Here is a 19,768-nt window from a genome sequence, read left to right on the forward strand (position 1 = left end):
AAGTACGTGATTTGAAAGATGACTTGAATCAGTCAAAAAGGATCCTTCTCATATCATGATCAAGAGTTCAGATAGGTATTTACAGACCAATCAATTAAACTTTTAAAGTCACTTCCAAAACAAACAGGCAACTAGTGAAGTGGCATTAAAAAGAGATGTGGTCCTAATCTGTTAGTTTGAGTTAGTATGAGCTTTGTGGCACTATCTCAGCACAGTGGAGCTACGGTAATATGATAAAAGCAGGTAAACAGCAGTAGTCAAGGTGAAGAGAGATAAACACGTGTAATCCCCTACAGTACATGTCACTGAAATTCAAGACAGGTCCAGTTTTAGCGAGGTGCCGGAGATGGAGCCGTGTCTGGACAGAAGTAATTAGTATGCTGTTCATAACTGAGCAGCTGGGGAAGTAAAATGATTTCTTGAAGCAGGTTTAATACATTAAGTTAGCAGTTCAGGCACGGAGGGAATTTGGCTACTAAGACCTGTAATAAGGATTCGAACTGTCCCGTCACAGGTTATAGATTATTTATGGAAATATGTTAAATGATCATTTTAAAATTAATGCTATGCTCTCAAAAAGAGGAGTGTGCTTCCATCACACACTTTTATATCACCATCATATCATCATACTTTTAAATCATCTAAAAGACAATGTCATCTCACGTATTCACACGCCTTGTTAATTTTTGCATGTGTTTTAAAGTCCTTCCATGCAAATACACACAAAGATTGGAATATGGTGCAATTACATTTTAAAATGTACACATTACATGGGGTGGAGGGGTTGTCACTGTTGCACTAAGATATCACAACGAAGCCATTAAAGATCCATAATTCATATAACGTTGTACATCCAGTTATCCAACTGTTTGATCTCTCCATAACCACTCCAGTGAATCAGTAATCCTTAAAGGCCCTGAACACTTGGTTTCAAATTTTAAGCAAAAAGCTGACTGATAACATGTTTTAGGTCTTTAAAGACATGTTTTTGACCCTTGTATTTAACCCTTACAACAAAATAACAACAAAAATAATTTGGGGTAATGGTGATATAACGTTTTTCATACAGACTAGTTGCTTTCATCATGTGACATCTGATTAAAAACAGTGAATTTAAACTGCCCCGCTATGGGACATCGGCAGGGGCCAATTAGTTGCTGCCCCGAGGCCTCTCGCTGCTGTGCATCTTCCCCGACTCTGTGTGTTTTAGCCGAAACTCAGACTTCTAATCCCACCAATCTTTCGCCCCTTCTGCTTTTTCTTTGTTGGTTGGCCAGAAGGAATACAAACCTCATGAATTAGCAAATATGTTGTGTTTTTATAATGTTTTTTGCAGCACAACAAGAATGATAACACAGTAAAATAAACAATGTAAGTCTGTGTTTTCTCTGTGGGGTTTCCCTTTGGTTTTTTTTTTTTTTTTACTTTCAAGGCATAATGAAGGAATATTGTCTGCAGTGGGGAAATCTTCCTCCACTGAGCTGAGATCCTAACGCTGCTCAGCTGTAAAAGTAAAGGTCCCATTACATTTAATAATGGAAGAGGCTGCTGGGTGGAGGGATTGCCTGCCAGGGCACACAATCCTCTGAGTGCACAGCCTCCCACGGCCAACATAGTGACAGACACAGAGGCACTCAACTGGAAGTATAAAGAGATGAAGGAAGCGAGGGTCCCATGAGGAAAGGAATGGAGTGACTCAGAGGTGAGATCATGAAGTAGGGAGGGTAGAAAAAGGAAAAGGGGAAAAGTCTATAGAGAGATAAAAGAGAAATGATGAAGAAGTGGAACTACAAATGGATGGAGCGCTGTGGCTGGAGAAATCCAGGATGGAGGCAGTGAAGGATGAAGGGTTGCGAGGACGGGGAGGGTAAAGCTCACTGGCAAAGGATGAACTGATTTTAAAAAGAAAAATCTGTGCAATCATTCAGAACTGCCCTGTGAGGATCGTGTATCAGGTGATGAGTCTATACAGTGCATAATAAAAACAGAATTTCTTCCTGCTCACTTGCTTTTCCTTTGTTGTTAATAAATTGAGGCTTTAGGCTTTCTTGACTGATTGCAAACGCATCGACACATTTAAAGAGGTCAGCTGATGTGAGAGAAAGTTTGTCCTGGCAGCTCCCGCTGCTCAGGTGCAGGCTTTATTCACTGAAGTCAGGCAGCCATGAAATAGACTGAACCACCCGTCAGCCCCGGAGAAACACAGATGCACCACTAAAGATCACGAGGTGTTCAACAAACAAACATGACAGTGTTTTTTTAAACAGGCAAAATGTGTCATTATGAAGCATTTAAATTCTAAATGATCATCAATCATCAGATATAAATATGGCTTGAAAACACTAGTGGCTCTGGGTATCATCGGGTTTAAAACATGATCCTGGTATTAGGGAGATTAATCTAATACTAAAATCGATAGCCGAGAGATCAACTGTAACGGCAAAATAAAGCAAAACAGATCTGACACCCTGTTTCTGACCTAAGAATATCTCACTAATAGAAAAAATAGACACCCCTCTCCATTACCTGAAACAAAAAGCCAGTATTTCCAGTAATCGAGATGGGTCCAATTTCTATAGTTTAGTAAAGTATTCCTCAAAGTAGAAAATAAATCTGGTATCAGATGCTTCCTTAAACTTCTAAATCTTCCCTTTTCCTCACATAGTTTCATTTAACACAACCTAAAATAGGCAATAGCATGTTTCTTGAAGCTATAATTTGATGATATTATAATGTTTCAAAGCTTTTTTCAGTTATTAAACTTGTGTCTAATCTTTCTAGTCTATTAAGAAAGAAGAGATCCAACAGAGGAGACGTGTATTCTCTATTTTTGGTAGGATTGTCAAATATAAAGGGAGGAAAAAGTTAACAAACGCGATGAAGCTTGTGTTTCATCCACAAAAACATACCCAAAGAGAATTTAACATGCAGCCAATAAGGATCATGTAAAAAAAGAGGCGGTGATGTGTAAAGATGCAGTCCATTACTCATGCTGGAGGGTCAAACAACACACACTCATGTATACTGAGAGGACAAAAGAAGACCGCCAAGGTCTCAGTTAACCACAAATGAATCAATACTTTGCATGATTTAGATTGAGAGAAAATGACACGCTGTCATAAAAAATAACGTAAACCTATTAATCCTGGACAGGAATTGAGGAACAATAAATCACTGGATTATAAACTGTGTCACACAGTATTAAAAATGCAGTTCATCTTTAATGGGAGGCAGAGCCGCCTGAGACGGAGACAGCAGCAACCGTCAGGAAAAGTGACAGGAAATGAAAATGATACTATGATGAAGTAAATGCAAATTCTTGAAAAAGGGTGTTTTTAAATTAAATATGAATAAAAATAAAAATGAAATCTAACAAAACTTAATGATGAAACTGGATTTTACAATGATAAACTAAGGTCTAATAATTAATCTAATTAGCATATTTCATACTTTTCTTGGTGCTTTTGTATTATTTTATTTTACACTACTTATTTAAGTGTCTTTTTTATTCATTTAACATTTAACAATTTGAACTGATACTAACTAGAAAATAATTGTATCATTTAAAAAAAAAGAAAGATCTTTAATATTATAGTTAAACATGTTTTATATAGACACAATAACTATTGTGTTAAATTATGAGTTTGCACGAGGTTACCCTGCATGGCCCCAGTTTGTGCCTGTTATGCTCCATAAACTCAGGTGACTCTAAAGGTGCTGAGTCCAACATATTTTTATAGACACAGTGGAGTAAAAATGGCCACATGGGACACACCTGCCGTGACAAAAAACATTTTGCTTTTGAGTATTTTGCTTCCAGGTCACTTAACTATAAAGGGATAGAAAGGGGCCAAACTACAAAATGGTTTTGCAGCCATATTCCTCAAGAAATATCTGAAAACATATTGGAAAATTAACAATCATATAAGCTAAATATGCTTGAAGACAAACCTCAGCTTCGCAACGGACAATATGTGAGAAATGGTGACAACAGCGTGTGGAAACCAAACTTTTAGTCTGTCTTACAGGCTGTAAAATAGACATGACAAGAGAGGCAATAACATTTGCTACCATGCAACGATGATTAAATGATTAGAGCGAATTTATGCGTAGAGAGCGGTGTGTTTATTATTAATAAACCACGTCATTAATACAGCATAAATGCACTATAATCCACGCAAAAAGTCCGTAATGTGAAATAACAGCTACACGAATGATTCCTGCGCGGGACAGCACGACAAAACTTCACCAAGACCGCTGTGGTCTCAGTTTCAGCCATTTAATTTCTTCTGTAAGTATTGTATTGAGCAAGTTACCTTTGCTGTTGTCTTCAGTTCAGGCGGCTGGAAGTGAATGAGTGATGCTGAGTACCAGCAGTAATGAATGGATGCTGCGCTGCTTAGCAACCAAGCGACCAATGAAATAAATGGAAGACAATTTGACAGAGCAAACCTACAAAGTCCTCATGCACTTAAATATTATTTCTTCACCTGTATGTTTGACTTCTTCACTGTGCAGAGTTTGACACTAGCTTTTTATCTTCTAAATGGGGAAATTTCTCTGCGCTCACCTTAAATCAGATGTTGAGACAGTACAAGTGTGACTTGTGACATGATAGCAAGTTTGGAGCAACGTTCATGTGGAAAACTTGAAGCCTACAGTACACATACACAGCTGAGTGGACTTTGGAATGAGATAGGAGATATTTTGCATCCTGCAGTTTTGGATTTACCAACAACTGAAATGAAAATGTCCACATTTTCATAGAATCTGTATTTTTAAGTGAGGGAGAAACAGTACATCTCATTTTAAGGATTTCAACAAGGTAATTGAACTTTTGCACAAAAAACATATTTATTATTCAAAATTGATTACTTTTGTATATCTTAAAATATGTCTGAAGGTGATCCTTAATGTAACTTGCAAAATCATCACTTACCTGTTATCACATGGGCATGTGGTATAAAAGAGTACAGGAGGATTAATAACACATCGACTCATAACCATGTAAAATTCTACTCCTTTATTTGTTGAAATTCAACTTAATTAAATTGAAAGTTCATTAAAGGACACAGATCATAGGGGGTCCATATCACTATTAAACACAACTAAAAATTGTGCGACAGCAGTCCATTATTGCTAATTTACGTAACAGTCTGATTCAGGCAAAACACTGAATGCCTGTCAATCTTGTACCATAACATGTTCAACTGAACTGTATGCTTTCTACACAGCTACATCTACAGCACCCTCTAGTGAATCCAGTGGGAAAGTGGGTCACTACAGTATGTTGCAGGATTGCTTTGTGGAGCGACCTATGTGGCACCTTCTAAGCTAAAAAGAATCCCTGCTAAATGAAACAGATCCCTAGGCTATCTCAAGTGATCGCCAAGCTTAACATTTTATTAATTTCAGGATTTAATTCCTGAAATCCTGAAATCAGTCACTGAGGAGAGCACAGCTCTCATCGTATGAGAGACATCTCTTCCTGGTAGGGTGTCTTCATGCAACCTGTGCAAAGCTGGTCCATCCACAGAGGAGCCTCGTGCTGCAGGGGGGTGCGGCGTGGGTAGAAAGTGTAGGAGTGGTCATAGTTCAAAAGACAGCTGAGGGAGGCCATGTAGATGTCTGAGAAGCGACACAGACGTCTGGAAAAGTAAGTGGGGTTGTGACATGTTCTGAAGATGCTGCCGAACTGGGGGTTGAAAAAGTTCTTTGTCATCACCCTGGGACATAAAAGGTCAAAGTATTAGTTACAATGATTTAAAGATCATTTCAGATCATTTCCCTGAGTAGAAGTAGCTATACCACAAAGAAAAACTACTCAGTTACAAGTGAGTCTTGCATTCAAAGTCCTAACAGTATCAAAAGTAAAAGTACTCACTACACAGGCCCATGTGTGCGTTCTGTTATTCTTAATATCACATAATTATTATTACTGATGCTTTAACATGTAACTAGAAGTATAATGCTGTAGCTGACTGAGGTGGAGCCAATATTCAATATCTATCATTGGACAGTTTAGTTTACTGTATAGATACTATTTATACATTTTATATAGTCAGTATAGTTTTTTTTTTTTCTGCTAACAAAAATAAATATGGTGGAGTAGAAAAAATGGAAATGTTTGAAGTATAAGCACCTCAGCATTGATCACTTCCTCTAAACCATCAACCTGTCTCTTAGACCCGATTCCAACTAGGCTGCTTAAGGAAGTCCTTCCCTCTGTTAGTACTTCCTTATTAAATATGATCAATCTGTCTTTAGTGACAGGATATGTACCACAGTCTTTTAAAGTAGCTGTCATTAAACCACTTCTTAAGAAGCCTACTCTTGATTCAGAGGTTCTAGCTAACTATAGGCCCATATCGAACCTCCCCTTTCTCTCTAAGATCCTCGAGAAAGCAGTTGCTAATCAGCTGTGTAACTTTCTAAATAATAACAGCTTATTTGAGGATTTTCAGTCTGGATTCAGAGCTCATCATAGCACAGAAACTGCACTAATAAAAGTTACTAATGACCTCTTAACTTCATCAGATAATGGACTTCTCTCTGTCCTCGTCCTGTTAGATCTTAGTGCTGCCTTCGATACTATTGATCATCAAATCCTGTTAAAGAGACTTGAACATTTAATTGGTATTAAAGGAACAGCATTAAATTGGTTTAAATCCTATCTGTCAGATAGATTTCAGTTTGTAAATGTCAATGATAAATCCTCCATGCAAACAAAAGTAAAACACGGTGTTCCTCAGGGTTCAGTGCTTGGACCAATACTATTCTCCTTATATATGCTTCCTTTAGGAAATATTATTTGGAAACACTCAATAAATTTTCATTGTTATGCAGATGACACTCAATTATACCTATCAATAAAGCCTAATGAAATCAACCAGTTAACTAAACTACAAACCTGCATCAAGGACATAAAGGCCTGGATGACCTCCAACTTCCTGCTGTTAAACTCAGAAAAAACTGAAGTTATTGTGCTTGGCCCTAAACACCTCAGAAACACATTATCTAATGATATAACTACTCTGGATGGCATTACTTTGGCCTCCAGTACTACTGTAAGGAACCTAGGAGTTATATTTGACCAGGATCTGTCCTTTAATTCCCACATAAAACAAATTTCAAGGTCTGCCTATTTTCATCTGCGTAACATTTCACAAATCAGACATATTCTGTCTCAAAATGATGCTGAAAAACTAATCCATGCATTTGTTACTTCTAGGCTGGATTATTGTAATTCATTATTATCAGGCTGCCCTAACAAGTCTCTAAAGACTCTCCAACTGGTCCAGAATGCAGCTGCACGCGTTCTGACAAAAACTAGAAAGAGAGATCACATTACTCCTATTTTAGCTTCACTGCATTGGCTTCCCATAAAATCAAGAATAGAATTTAAAATCCTTCTCCTCACTTTTAAAGCTCTTACTGGTCAGGCTCCATTATACTTTAAAGAGCTCATAGTACCTTATGTACCTACCAGAACACTGCGCTCCCAGAACGCAGGCCTACTTGTGGTACCTAGTATCTCTAAAAGTAGAATGGGAGGCAGAGCCTTCAGTTTTCAGGCACCTCTCCTGTGGAACCATCTCCCAGATTCGGTCCGGAGGGCAGACACCCTCTCTACTTTTAAGAGCAGGCTTAAAACTTTCCTTTTTGATAAAGCTTATAGTTAGCAAGCTCCTAGTTTATGCTGCTATAGGCTTAGACTGCCGGGGGACTCCTACCTCCATGATGCACTGAGCTCCTCTCTCCTCCTCTCTCTCTCTCTATCCATCCATCTATATCCAATAACATTCATGTACTATTAATGCATTCAGTAACCTACACTTCTTCCCCGGAGTTGTCTGTGCTTTCTCATCTCACAGGCAATCTGGGCCTGTAGACGTCCGGATGACAGATTCCAGTCCCGGACCTACTAGCTTCAATGTTTATTTTCTATGTGCTTCTCTCTCTCTCCTATTCTTCCTCTCTCTCCCCTCTACCCCAACCGGTCGAGGCAGATGGCCGCCCACTTTGAGCCTGGTTCTGCCTGAGGTTTCTTCCTGTTAAAAGGGAGTTTTTTCTTGCCATTGTCGCTAAATGCTTGCTCATGTGGGAATGTTGGGTCTCTTTATAAATTAAAACCTGAAGAGTACGGTTTAGAACCTGCTCTATGTGTAAAGTGCCTTGAGATAACTTTGTTGTGATTTGGCGCTATACAAATAAAGATTGATTGATTGATTGACTAAGCACAATACTTGACTACAATTTAATTATTCATCATGTACCACTGCACAAACTTGGGTCATGGGGTTAATTGGGAGTGAAGGTCTGAGATAATGACACTCACCTGAGTTCCTCTCTCTCCTTCTGCCATTCCTGAAAAACCAGTTTGGACTCTGGATCCCGATGTGTCTATGATAGTGAAGAATACAACAGTATGATGAGGGAGAGGTGGGGAGGGAAATAGGTGTGGCAGTGAGTACATAAAACCTAATATAAACAATAAATAAAATAAACATACACAGTAAGATGAAAAAAGCAATCCAAAATGTAGTCTGCACATGGCAACCTGCTGTGAGTACTTGGGGTTTTTATGTGGGAGACATTCACACCACCTCCCCCTTCTGCTACATGTATATGATGTGTGAGTATGATGAGCAAACAATTATCTGACAGTCAGTTCAAAAGGTGAGAACTCACCTTTTCTATTCTTTAATTGCCAGAATCAAAATGTTTTAACTCTATTCTTGTGCTTTGTTCTCTCAGGTTCCCTCATATTACAGACACTAGGGCTTGTAAAAACAAAAGGTAAGTGGACTGATAAGTAGCATAGTAAATGGCTGTTTATCACATCCTGTTTTTCAACATGCCCACATACAAGTTAAGAAACCATTAGGAGTCCGTGCAGATTGTGGTGTGCCATCAGCTCATTCGGCAATCAAAAGATTTCCAAGCATGAGTAACTGGCTGTGAAATGTCAACAACTGCCTCTTTTAACCATTACAACCTTTGGAGTAAGGTTGTGTCCTCGTTGTTGGTTATGTCTGGTCAAGACTGAGATGTCGATTTTTAGGTGTGTCAATATTTGACCGTGGGTGTAAACAAATTCATTATGGAGAGTAAATTCTCCAAACGGGCCTGGGATTAAAGTCTCACCTGTAACCGCTCCATCAGGCCGGTTAGGGCCTGCAGCCAGGTGAGGTTGGTAGCGTAGCGGTGTGTGCTCACCACTTTGGTTTCGTGGTCCAGCTCAGGTACTATGGCTGCTGTACGCCAGCCATGTCGCAACATCAGGTCCTGCCATAAGAAGTTAAATTGTTTTGATCAAACTTCTGCCAATAAAATTAGTAAGTGACATATGTTATGTTTATTTAAGAGGGAAACAGCACAACAACACACATGAATTTTACCCACAGCAACATCTTAAGTTCCTTCCTCAGCCCTCTTAGTGCACATATTTATTTATCGTCACTGTGTCTGAGCTGAAATCCCAAATAATACAGAGCAGGGAGATGTTTTATCAGCAGGCGTCTTAGTTTAATCTATTCTGGATGTCTTTGTTTTATGACTTTAACAGTGGCTTCCCGTTAATTATAGAATGATAGAAAAGTGTTGCTGCTGGATTACAGAGTTGGGTAAAAATACACCTCTGATCTGCTTGAAGAATAGAAGCCCAGCAGATGTTTAGGAAGCAGTCAGCTGGTAGAGCCTCAAGCCAAAATCAAACAGCGTGAAGCTGCTTTTATCAACATTGCTGCACACAGATGGAACAAATGATCTCACTGTAAGATCTTAAATGCACATCAAATTTAGCCACTCTCAAATCTAAATTTAAAAACCTCTGTTTGCTCATGCCTTTGATTGTACAATACTTTTAATTCCTTTGAATTATGGGGACCATGTCTTATTGATTCTACTCTGTTTAAAAATGGTCTCATGTATTTCTTCACCTCATGTAAAACATTTTCTTTGCCTGCGTTTGAAAGGTACATAACCTTGCCATGTCTTCCTTGCTAAATAGACACAAGAAGAGTGCTTGAATCCATAATGTATTTTTTTTTTTTTTGCTCTTAATTTGATTGCATAAACTCGACTCAGTAATCCATGTCATTAATGCTACATTTCTGAGACAATATCAGGAAGTCTGCACTGCCATCTAGTGTTTGAAATTTGAACTCTGCAGCCGACTCTGGCCCCACCCAAAGGCCAGATGGGAAACTTTGAGAATTATGCAATAGGTGGAGACAGAGTTTAAAATAAATAAATACAGTATGTAACTGGCTCAACATTTCAGTCTCTGTTAGAACAGATTTATTTTTCCTGTCAGGACTGCAACTCTAGCAGGGCTCACATCTGGATCTTTGCCTAAGTAAATCATGTGTAATGGCATATATTACCGTGTTAGTTTCAACAGTTGAAGAATAACTTTAAGTATTAGAATGACATTTCAGCAGCACTAAATTTTCCACTTTGCGAGGAAATGGTGAAAATATCAGAGAAATAACATGCATTAAATACATATAATCACCATGTTTGGACACTTACAGCCAAATCACTATAAAGATGGTCTCCAAAGTAAAGAACCTTTGATCCTCGCCAGCCTGTCAGTCTGAGAAAGTCAAACAGGTTTCCCTGAAACACAAAAGAAAGCCACAAACCACCGATTGTTCCCTTTAGTTCATTTAGACACAGAATACAACAAGTAAAAACATGTATCATTTAAGCCAGCTCAATCATAGGAGAAGGTTCAGCTTTCAGCAGCAGCTGGAGATAATACAGACCTGTTTGTAGATCTGTCCTTTGTCCAAACTCTTAATCTTTTCCCACTTAAGGTCCCCATTTCCATCCAAGCGTCTGAAAGGTCTGTAACCCAAGCCATTAAATTAATAAAGTACATTACTGACATTACACTCGGAAAACAAGACAGAAACTTAAGTAATTGTATCAGGTTTTATGTTTTTTATTGAGCTGTACTGAGTTTTGAGACAAAGACACTTTTTTGAATCAGATAATGCTCACCACACTTAGCTGAAAACATTTACTCACTTAATGCAGTCAGTGAAGAAGTGAGGTTTGTCTGCTTGCACAATAACAACATCAAAGAAGTCTCTCCAGTTTGTTCCCACCATGTGCGTCATTCCTTTATCACTGCATGTAGGGGGGAAAAAAATCATGACCCTTAGTATGAATCAGAGTTGACTCATCAAGACTTGGGTCTCAGATGAACAATACTTACACAAAGCTGAAGGGACTGTTGGTAATCAGGAATAGCTTCTTTCCATTATTGACTAACTGCTGCAAAACAGCATCCGTCTCTTCTCCTCTGAGAATAAACGTATCTGTGAAGAGAAGGAAGACAACTCAAAATGTAGCAGTGATGTTTTTGTATATGCAAAAGTGTTCTGACTTGATATAATAAGAAGAAATGGATTTCTTACTGAGATCTTGCATGACCCATTTGTACATGTAGCCTTTCAGGTGAACCATGCCGATTGCTTCCTGAGGATTAAACACACAATATGTCATTTCTGATGCTAGGGTTCTCTCAATCAAAACAGTAACTAAAGATGGAGTTTGATGACGTTGTGAGGTTGAGTGAGATCATGGGAATTGCTATCTTCATTGTTAAACAACCAGTTAGGATTCCTTCAGTGTTCATCATTTAGGAGATTTTTACTGGAAGCTGAATTATCCACAGAGGTGTTCTCCTCTCCAAAAGGACCCAGTGATTAAAACAGGTTAAAACACTGAATAAAGCAGTTTTACACTAAAAATCTGTTTCTCTGACGCCGTTTGGTAGACACAGGACGATCAGGTAGACTTTGTGCCAAGCTGCTGCTAATGTTTGCTCAGCTTCTTTCTCAGACAACTTAAGATCCAGACGTTCAGCAGGTTTTTATAAGGAGCTGAATTATCTGCAACTGAACCACTGCTAACATTTGCTCAGCTTGTGTCTCTGATAACTTAGACGTCCGATGACTAAAATCCTTCATCCTGTTTAAGAGATATATTTGACAATGACCAAGATCTAAAAGTTCATTTAAAAATGTGGATTGATTGAACACTAATCTAGTTGCTTTTAGACATTTTAATGCAGAATAGTTACATATTATACCCTTACATAAGTGTTCTCACAACAAATCTGTGCTGTTGATGGTTATCTCTTAGATCCAGCACAAGTATTTGCTGCTAGGCTACAGCTCCAAACTACAGCCACTCACAAAGAGATGTTGCAGTGTGTAACAACGGTTAAGAACCTCACAGTTTGCATGTTTTTATATCAGATATTATGATAAAGTAGCAGACACACTGTGATGCCTTGTAACTAGAAACCCTCGCACTTCAGGACCATGAGGAAAATCAGTGATATGTTCTTTGTTCTAGCTGATGAGAGACCATTGCAAACTTTTACAGAGCTCAGCAGATTCCAGAGCTTCCAGCTGAACAATCACAGAGCATGAAAACAGTGAAATACACTAGGTCGGTATACTTTATCTGTGTGAGATAGAGGGCGAGGACAGGATTAAAAATATTGCGTGTAACGATTACCGTGAAAGTCAGCAGGCGTACTCACCGAGACGTCTTTAAAGAGGTGAACCGGGTCGTAATCGATGTCGTTGGTGATGAAAAAATCATTAGCAGCAGCCAAGAGAGTCATCTCAGGAATGGAGAAGATATCCATGAACTGCTTCACCTTTGGTCCCTATGTTGGAAAATACATGTTATTACTTATTACTTATGTAAATATTTATTTCTGCTTGTTTACAAGGGGTTTGTGAACTTGCAAAATTAGCATTTATTGTAGCCCCCATGTACTTTTGAATAATTCCCTAATCCCCACAACGACCCACTGAGAGGAAGTCCCCAGCTGAGATGAGAGCCACGCTAAACTATTTGAGGCAGGACAAGAAGAAGGATTAGGAGATGGAGAGGGGCACTTCCTGCTACAGAAAAACACTTAGCAAGCCTGATGAAGTGAAAACTACTTGAGTTTGGTTAGAAAAAAATCAGAGCCCAAATTGTTCTTAATTAGCAAAAAGGTCAGTTTAACCGTTGTGACTGTCAGACCCAATAGAGATGTTTACTTTCTTAAGACTGATGAAGCGCTGTTGTTACAGAAATCTGAACTATTTTGTGGAACACACAGTTCCCATGTTCAGCTTTCTTGAACACTGGAACGCTGCCTTCTAGCTGACTCATGACGACAATGGAAAGAGAAAAAATTCTACAGCGGGTCTTACGCAATAGTAAACCCATTCAAAGCCTGACACTTGAAATCTCTGAACAGTAACATATTTAATCCTAAATCACAGTACATCCCTGTTCGACAGTGGCAGAATAAGATTATGACAGATGTGTCGCAAAGATTTAAGAAGAGTTTTTTTCATCTGTGCCAAATTTGGGATTAACACAGATTGGAGGATTCAACAGGAAGTGTATTTTTTAGCTGACATACACACACTGAGCACTTTATTAAGAACACCTGAGCAATGTGTTATGTCCTGTGTATCCGCTCTGTGTTATGCAATCCAATCCAACAGCTCAGCCATAAATTCAACTTTAACAAAGCTCATACATTTTTAGTTTTTATGGATATTGTCAGAAAGGTGATAATACTACTTTATGTTTATTATTGAGGTCATAGTGAGTGGCCATTGATATATTAGGTCTTGGCTCCACAGAGCTTAAGTTAAGTATCCAATACAGATTATCAAACAGTATTTAATTCACTGTACACTTCTATAATTGTAAAAACCATTCTCCACACCTTTCCATAGAAGCCGCTGTCCTGCTGCAGGGGTATATGGTAAGTGCCCCCGTATAGCTCCAGGACTTCATCGTCTGGCACTGGGCTCAGTCCCCTATGATACATGAATGAAATGCACCAGAGCTTCAAAAACAGAAATCACATTATCAGACAGTACAAGTAGTAATTTTGCCTTCAGCAACACAGATTTAGATAAAGAAAGAGAAAACAAATTCAGGTGGCAAAGGGTCCACATTTTGGGGGGAGTGATGGAGAAGGCCCTTGTCCCCATAGCACTTAGTCCTGGATCTATGAACAGGCAGGAGTTCCTGGCCAGATGACCTAATAGTTCTATGCCAGTATGGTATGAGGACAGGAGTTGTGTTAAATACAGGGGAGCGAGTCCATTCAAGGTTTCATAAACAATTCACACTCAGTGCAGCATCAACTTCTTACCTATAAACTGTTCCCGGTTCAATGTAGTGGAAAGCATCTATCTTCATCAGAAGACCCTACAAGAGGAAGTTTAAAAAAAATTAAAATGCATATAATTATCTTTACTAAAAACTGCAAAGATTTCCCATTAGTGGTGTAAAAGATCGTACCTTCTGGATGTCATAGTGAAGGCCTCGAGCAGCAAAGTTAGGAATGTAATCATACTTGCGAATGTCTTCAGGGTACTGTGGAGCAGGAGAACAAAATGAATGAAGTCCTGAACCTAAAATCAGCTGTAAAGCAAATATACTTTAAAAAGAAACCAACACACACCTTGAAGTGCTCAATGAGAAAGCTTCTAGCCGTATTGAAGATCATCGTGTTGAGTGCGTTTGAGTACAGAGCCAGCGTGTAGTCATAGTCAAAGCCGTAAATGTCCACTTCGCCCAGGCTGACCTCGTTGTTAGCGTAGATGACGGAGGAACTGAGGGTCTTACACGCACCTGGTGGGATCAAATCTGATCCAGGGAGAGCAGATGGGAAACACCCATTCAAATTAATCAAGTCAAATACAGCTTGAATCAGACAATTTAAAGTCGCTGTTTTCATCTCAAATAAGGAGAGATTAGGCCATTCATATTGTCTGACTTAATGTAACTATATACTGTAATATCCTTTTTAAAAAAAAATTATTTTATGGATTACAAAACCTGCCGAGTCAGCGTTTATGGAGGGAGGAAAGAAGTCATTCCACTGCCATTTTCAATCTAGCAAAGCTGGCAAGCTCACCGGGAATTGCGTAATGTGTGATTATAGGATGTTAACTGACTTTTCGCTCAGCTAACTCAATCCAAAAAGAACACTTTGTATCCACCCTTATACAAATTAATTTTTAATTATTTAAATATTATTTAATTTGACACTGACTGTGGAGAACAATATTCATTACCTCTAGAAACAGAGGTTACTTTCATTATCCATTTCGTTTGTTTTGCTGGTCACTTTGGGTAAACACAACAGTCATGCAGCGGACACATGGACACAGATTAAACAGTTCACAATCTGCTCTAGAGACAGACTCTAATACCCTGACTGGAATATGAGTGCAGGATTGTGCCTCTGTCGGTATATGCCGTCAGAGAAAGTGGGACATGGCCTTCTGCTGTGGGATAGTTCAACGAGTGCCGCAGCTGGGCGGCAGACATGCTTTTGCCAACCAGGGAGCTAGTTTCCCTCCAGTGCCACAGGAAATCCTGTTCTTTCCATTTTGAGTCACAGTTCAAAATAATCAAATCTCTGAAATCACCAGTTTATCCAAGAGTCACTAGTCACAGCTTTTTTATAAAACTCCTTATGTTGGGAATCAATGAATCAGCAACAGAACTTTACTATATAAATAACATAAATGTATGTATGTTGTATATTTTATATAATACATAGAGACAAAGTGTACATTACAGTAATTACACAGGAAAGCAGTAGCAGTGGTGGAATGTAAGCACATTTACTCAAGCACTGCACTGCATAGCAACTGTGAGGTACTTGTTGTTCACTTGTGCATTTCCATTTTATGTTGTATTATACTGTATTTCTGAGGTAAATGCTGCACTTTTTACTTTAGAACATTTATCTGACAGTGACATTTATACTTACTAGATAGTTTGCAGATTAAGATTTCAGATATGGAACAAAACAGGGTCAGTTTATGAATTGCTATGATATTGTGACATTGCAGATTAAACTACCAACATTTAAGTGTTGTTTACATGTAAGTGAATCTGTATTATTAATCATATTGCGCTGAAGAGGGGCAATCTGCTGCACATGGAGTACATTTATTTTTGATAGTTAAAAAATAAAAAGCTTACATTTTAGTGATAATACTTCTGTTCTTATACTTAAAGTTCCCATCCACTAAAAAAAAAAGGTTTTACCCATTGTTACTTCAGTTTGATGCTTTGAAACCTGGGGAAAACTTTTCTGAGCTCACTGAAAATATGAGTGTAATGGGTGGGCCTGTGAGAAAGATTTGTGACATCAGGTCTAGTTTGGCTAATTGTGGTTACATACACTTGCACAAGTGTGATGTGGAAACCTGAAGCTTCCAGTGAACATGCACAAGAGTGTGACGTGGGGAAGGAAACATCTTTCGTCAAGCAGTTATAAACACTTTAAATGAACATTTCCTCATATTTACTGATTCTAGATTTGTTGATGAGGGACCAGAAATAGATGGATTTGAGGTTTTGAATGAGTTGGTTACACTTACATAACACAGCCAGCATACGCCTGGGCCATATGTTCAAAATGTATAATAAAAACAACAAAGCAATGTGAGAACGGTTATGCACAACCATCATGTTCACCGACTGTGAGTAAAATAAACTACATCAATTTGTGTCAGGCTTTTAGTTTCAAAAAGAAATCCTATATTTTTCATGCATCCTTTTGCTGGAAACTGTCAGCTCTATTTTGATTATTACGCTACTTTATAGTTACACCAGCTGCATGCCAAAAAAGTAATAAAAAAGCAAAAAAGTCTTTGAAGTCTCCCTCCACTCAAAAATATGTTTTGCTTTCCTCATTCATACAGTTGAATCTTTGAGCTTCACTCTGCAAAGCGATGCATGTGCACAGTTTGACATTGAAAGGCTGTCTGCACATCCATCTGCTGAAAGAGGAAAGTTTCTCTGGGCTCATTGAAAATTTAGATTTGAAGAGGTAAGCCCACCAGTATGATGATTTGTAACATAAACAGTTTAGTAACCCATCCTGGTTCCAATATACAACTTGCACAAGTGTTATGTGTAAACTTGAAGCCTCCAGTGCACAAACACCGAAAACTGACTCTTCAATGACTTAAGAGACATCTTAGTGTCCAGCAGTTAAACTTCTCTAATGACATATATTGTCTGGAGGGGATTTTTAAACGTTACTTCCTAAACAGATGACATGACATGGGATGACACTAAATTGGTAGACAGTCTTATACCATAAACTATTACTCTAAAGCCACTAATAGCTAAATTGACTACCAAACACATATTTGGATGCCATTTAAGCAAACTGGGCTGTTTTTTTTTTTTAAATCCAGCTAAATTGAGACACTGCTTGGGGGGAGCAAGTGAACCCCCATTTAACTTCCTATTTTAAAGCTGCACACAACACAAAGTTATTTTAACGTAATCCTAAAATGCATTTGAAATGGAGGAAGCAGCAGCAGTCCTCAGAGTGAGAGGGAACGTGTTGATGCTGCTGGTAACACACAAGGAGACTTGATGACGTGGATGGATAACTTCACATGCCTCTGTTATTTTGGGGGAAGGGGGGAACTTGGGTAAAGTGGGGACCCTTGTGCTTACCGTAAACCATCCGTTTCGTGTCATTGTACCGAGCCCACAGGTGAGACTTCTGGTCCATCGGAGCTGCATAGGAGGTGAAGGACCGTCTCCTCACACCAGTAACACCGGGAGCACCCACGGGCTCCTCGGGTCTCTTCTCTCCCCCGGCTGCAGCTCTGTGAGGAGGCTCTCTGGACGAGGGCACGTCGCCGGTGCTCGGCCTGGTTGAACCAGAGCTGCAACTTTGTTCTTTTGTTTTTCCGCAGTCATGCTTTCTTCCTGAAGACACTGGACATGTGGTCGAAAGTCTCTTGACTTTAGGGGATCTCGCAAGAGGAGGAGTGGTGTTTCCTGCAGTCCATAATGTTCGAGTTAACGCTGTCCCCAGTGTTTTCAGAGACATGTCAGCGTGCAAAACAACACGCCTAAAAACTGCTGCCTGCAGGCTGCTGCTCGGAAGGCGATGAAAACATTACCCTCGTTTGATTATAGACACGCCTCGTCATTTAAAGAGGGAGGGCTTAAGTCCCTGCAGCCAATCAGAGCCACAGATCTGTGGGTTTTAGCTTCAAGGGCCCCTAGAAACTGACACAATTACATTTGATAAGATCTTGTATCAGTGTCCCTCAGCTGAAAATAGTTTTGCTTTTGATGTTTTATTACAGAAAGTGCATTAAAGCTCATGACCACAGTAGTCCTACATCCTGTCATTGTGTTACTTATGAATTAAATTACAGTAAAAATGAATCATTCCCCTTTGTGCAGGAGACGCCTTGGAACCGTCTCAAGGACCCCTGGAGGTCCTCGGGCCAGACTTTGACAACCACTGGCATAGACTGTATCCATGAGCATAACACTTATTCACACAAGACAAATAAAATATTTGGGTGAAAGTTTCAAAATGCATCCAGTGCCTTTCTTTCTTTCTTTCTTTCTTTCTTTCTGGTTTATTTTATGTTTTTCTGAATGTGTAACAGCTGTGTGTGATAGTTGTTAGTTGTGTCTGTTTTATTAAAGGACGTCAAAAGTATTTCTTTCTTTCTTTCTTCCTTTCATTCTTTCTTTTTTATATGCAACCACACTGATTTCTTTAGTTGTGTTTAGTGTAGTTTGATAGTTTGACGTTATAAGAAGAGGACTTCACACATTACTTTTTAAAACATGAGTTGTTTTTTTTGTTATTGCACCACAGAACCTAAAGGAACAGTTTTCCATGCTATGTTTCTGTAACTCTGTCTATCCTGGAAGAGGAATCCTTCCCCTGTTGCTCTTCCTCTTCCAAGTTTCTTCCATTTTTTGCCATAAAAGTTTTTTTAAGCAAATTTTGTATTGCTGACTTAACTTAGTAGTGAAACCCAAAGTCAGCAGAAGTTGCTCTAGTTCCTAAAACACTGTAAAGGTGGTCTTTGAGATACTCAAGGGCTCTTTTGACACATTGACTATCATTGATCTAACTCTGTGTAGCCTAATTGTCCAGAGAAATCCAGATTTAGTGGTGGAAACAGAGTGACAACTGTCAGATAGCCTGTGGTAGAAATTCAAACAGAAGAAATGTTAAAGCTTTTTTTCCCCTCAGCAACAGAAATCTTCAGATCTTCATGTACAACAGATCTGTATCATATGGTAAACATTCCTGAGCTATCCTCTCCTAACAATCCAAATAAACACAATGAGACAATTTCCTAAAAGCACATTTAACATTAAAACATGTTATAAAACCAGACAACTAATGATTTCTAAAAGAACAATGACTGAGAATCTGAATTTAAAATGACTTTTTCACTAAAGCAGCATTTAAATGAGTCTGTGAATATAAATGACCGACCCTTTGCAACCTAGCACTGATTGACAAATTACAGATTACAGGTGGTGGTGGTTACAGGAGCCTTACTTATAACTTGTTTCTCCAGATTTTGCATATTATATTCTGCATAAATCTTTCTGTCTCTCCTACATCATGGTGATATCATCTGAATGTATGAATAAACTGCTACAGCATCCTAATATCTCTTTTGTTATTGCATTCATAACCTGAACATTAAATGATGGACACATCTTAAAGTCTTTATGAATGTGGTCTGGTCTGTGTGTATGATTGCCTCTTGTTTGCTTAGGAAAGGTTTTCTAAATAGACACTGCTTTATTTGTCTTAACTTCACACAAGGAGATCTGGAGTTTATCAAACTTGTTTTGCAGGTTGGCTTCAGCCAAAGATTACATGAGGAGCTAAACTGGATAGCCTGCTTTAAAATGT

The 19,768-nt window shown here is 38.7% G+C and overlaps 1 protein-coding gene across 1 annotated transcript; it reads right to left on the reverse strand.

Moving 5' to 3' along the window:
• Nucleotides 1–5,056: 5,056 nt before the first annotated feature.
• nt5dc2 (5'-nucleotidase domain containing 2) lies at nucleotides 5,057–17,941 on the reverse strand. Its single transcript, XM_062426925.1, has 14 exons — nucleotides 17,536–17,941; nucleotides 14,507–14,691; nucleotides 14,344–14,418; nucleotides 14,195–14,250; nucleotides 13,760–13,853; nucleotides 12,566–12,694; nucleotides 11,430–11,490; nucleotides 11,228–11,330; nucleotides 11,038–11,139; nucleotides 10,773–10,854; nucleotides 10,537–10,623; nucleotides 9,148–9,288; nucleotides 8,339–8,403; nucleotides 5,057–5,726 (listed from the first exon to the last, which is right to left on the reverse strand). The coding sequence occupies exons 1-14, from the start codon at nucleotides 17,915–17,917 to the stop codon at nucleotides 5,465–5,467; spliced, it is 1,824 nt and encodes a 607-aa protein (XP_062282909.1). The 5' UTR covers nucleotides 17,918–17,941; the 3' UTR covers nucleotides 5,057–5,464.
• Between the last annotated feature and the right edge of the window lie 1,827 nt (nucleotides 17,942–19,768).

This window comes from Scomber scombrus, chromosome 10 (assembly GCF_963691925.1).
Source record: "Scomber scombrus chromosome 10, fScoSco1.1, whole genome shotgun sequence".
Classification (NCBI taxonomy): Eukaryota; Metazoa; Chordata; class Actinopteri; order Scombriformes; family Scombridae; genus Scomber; species Scomber scombrus.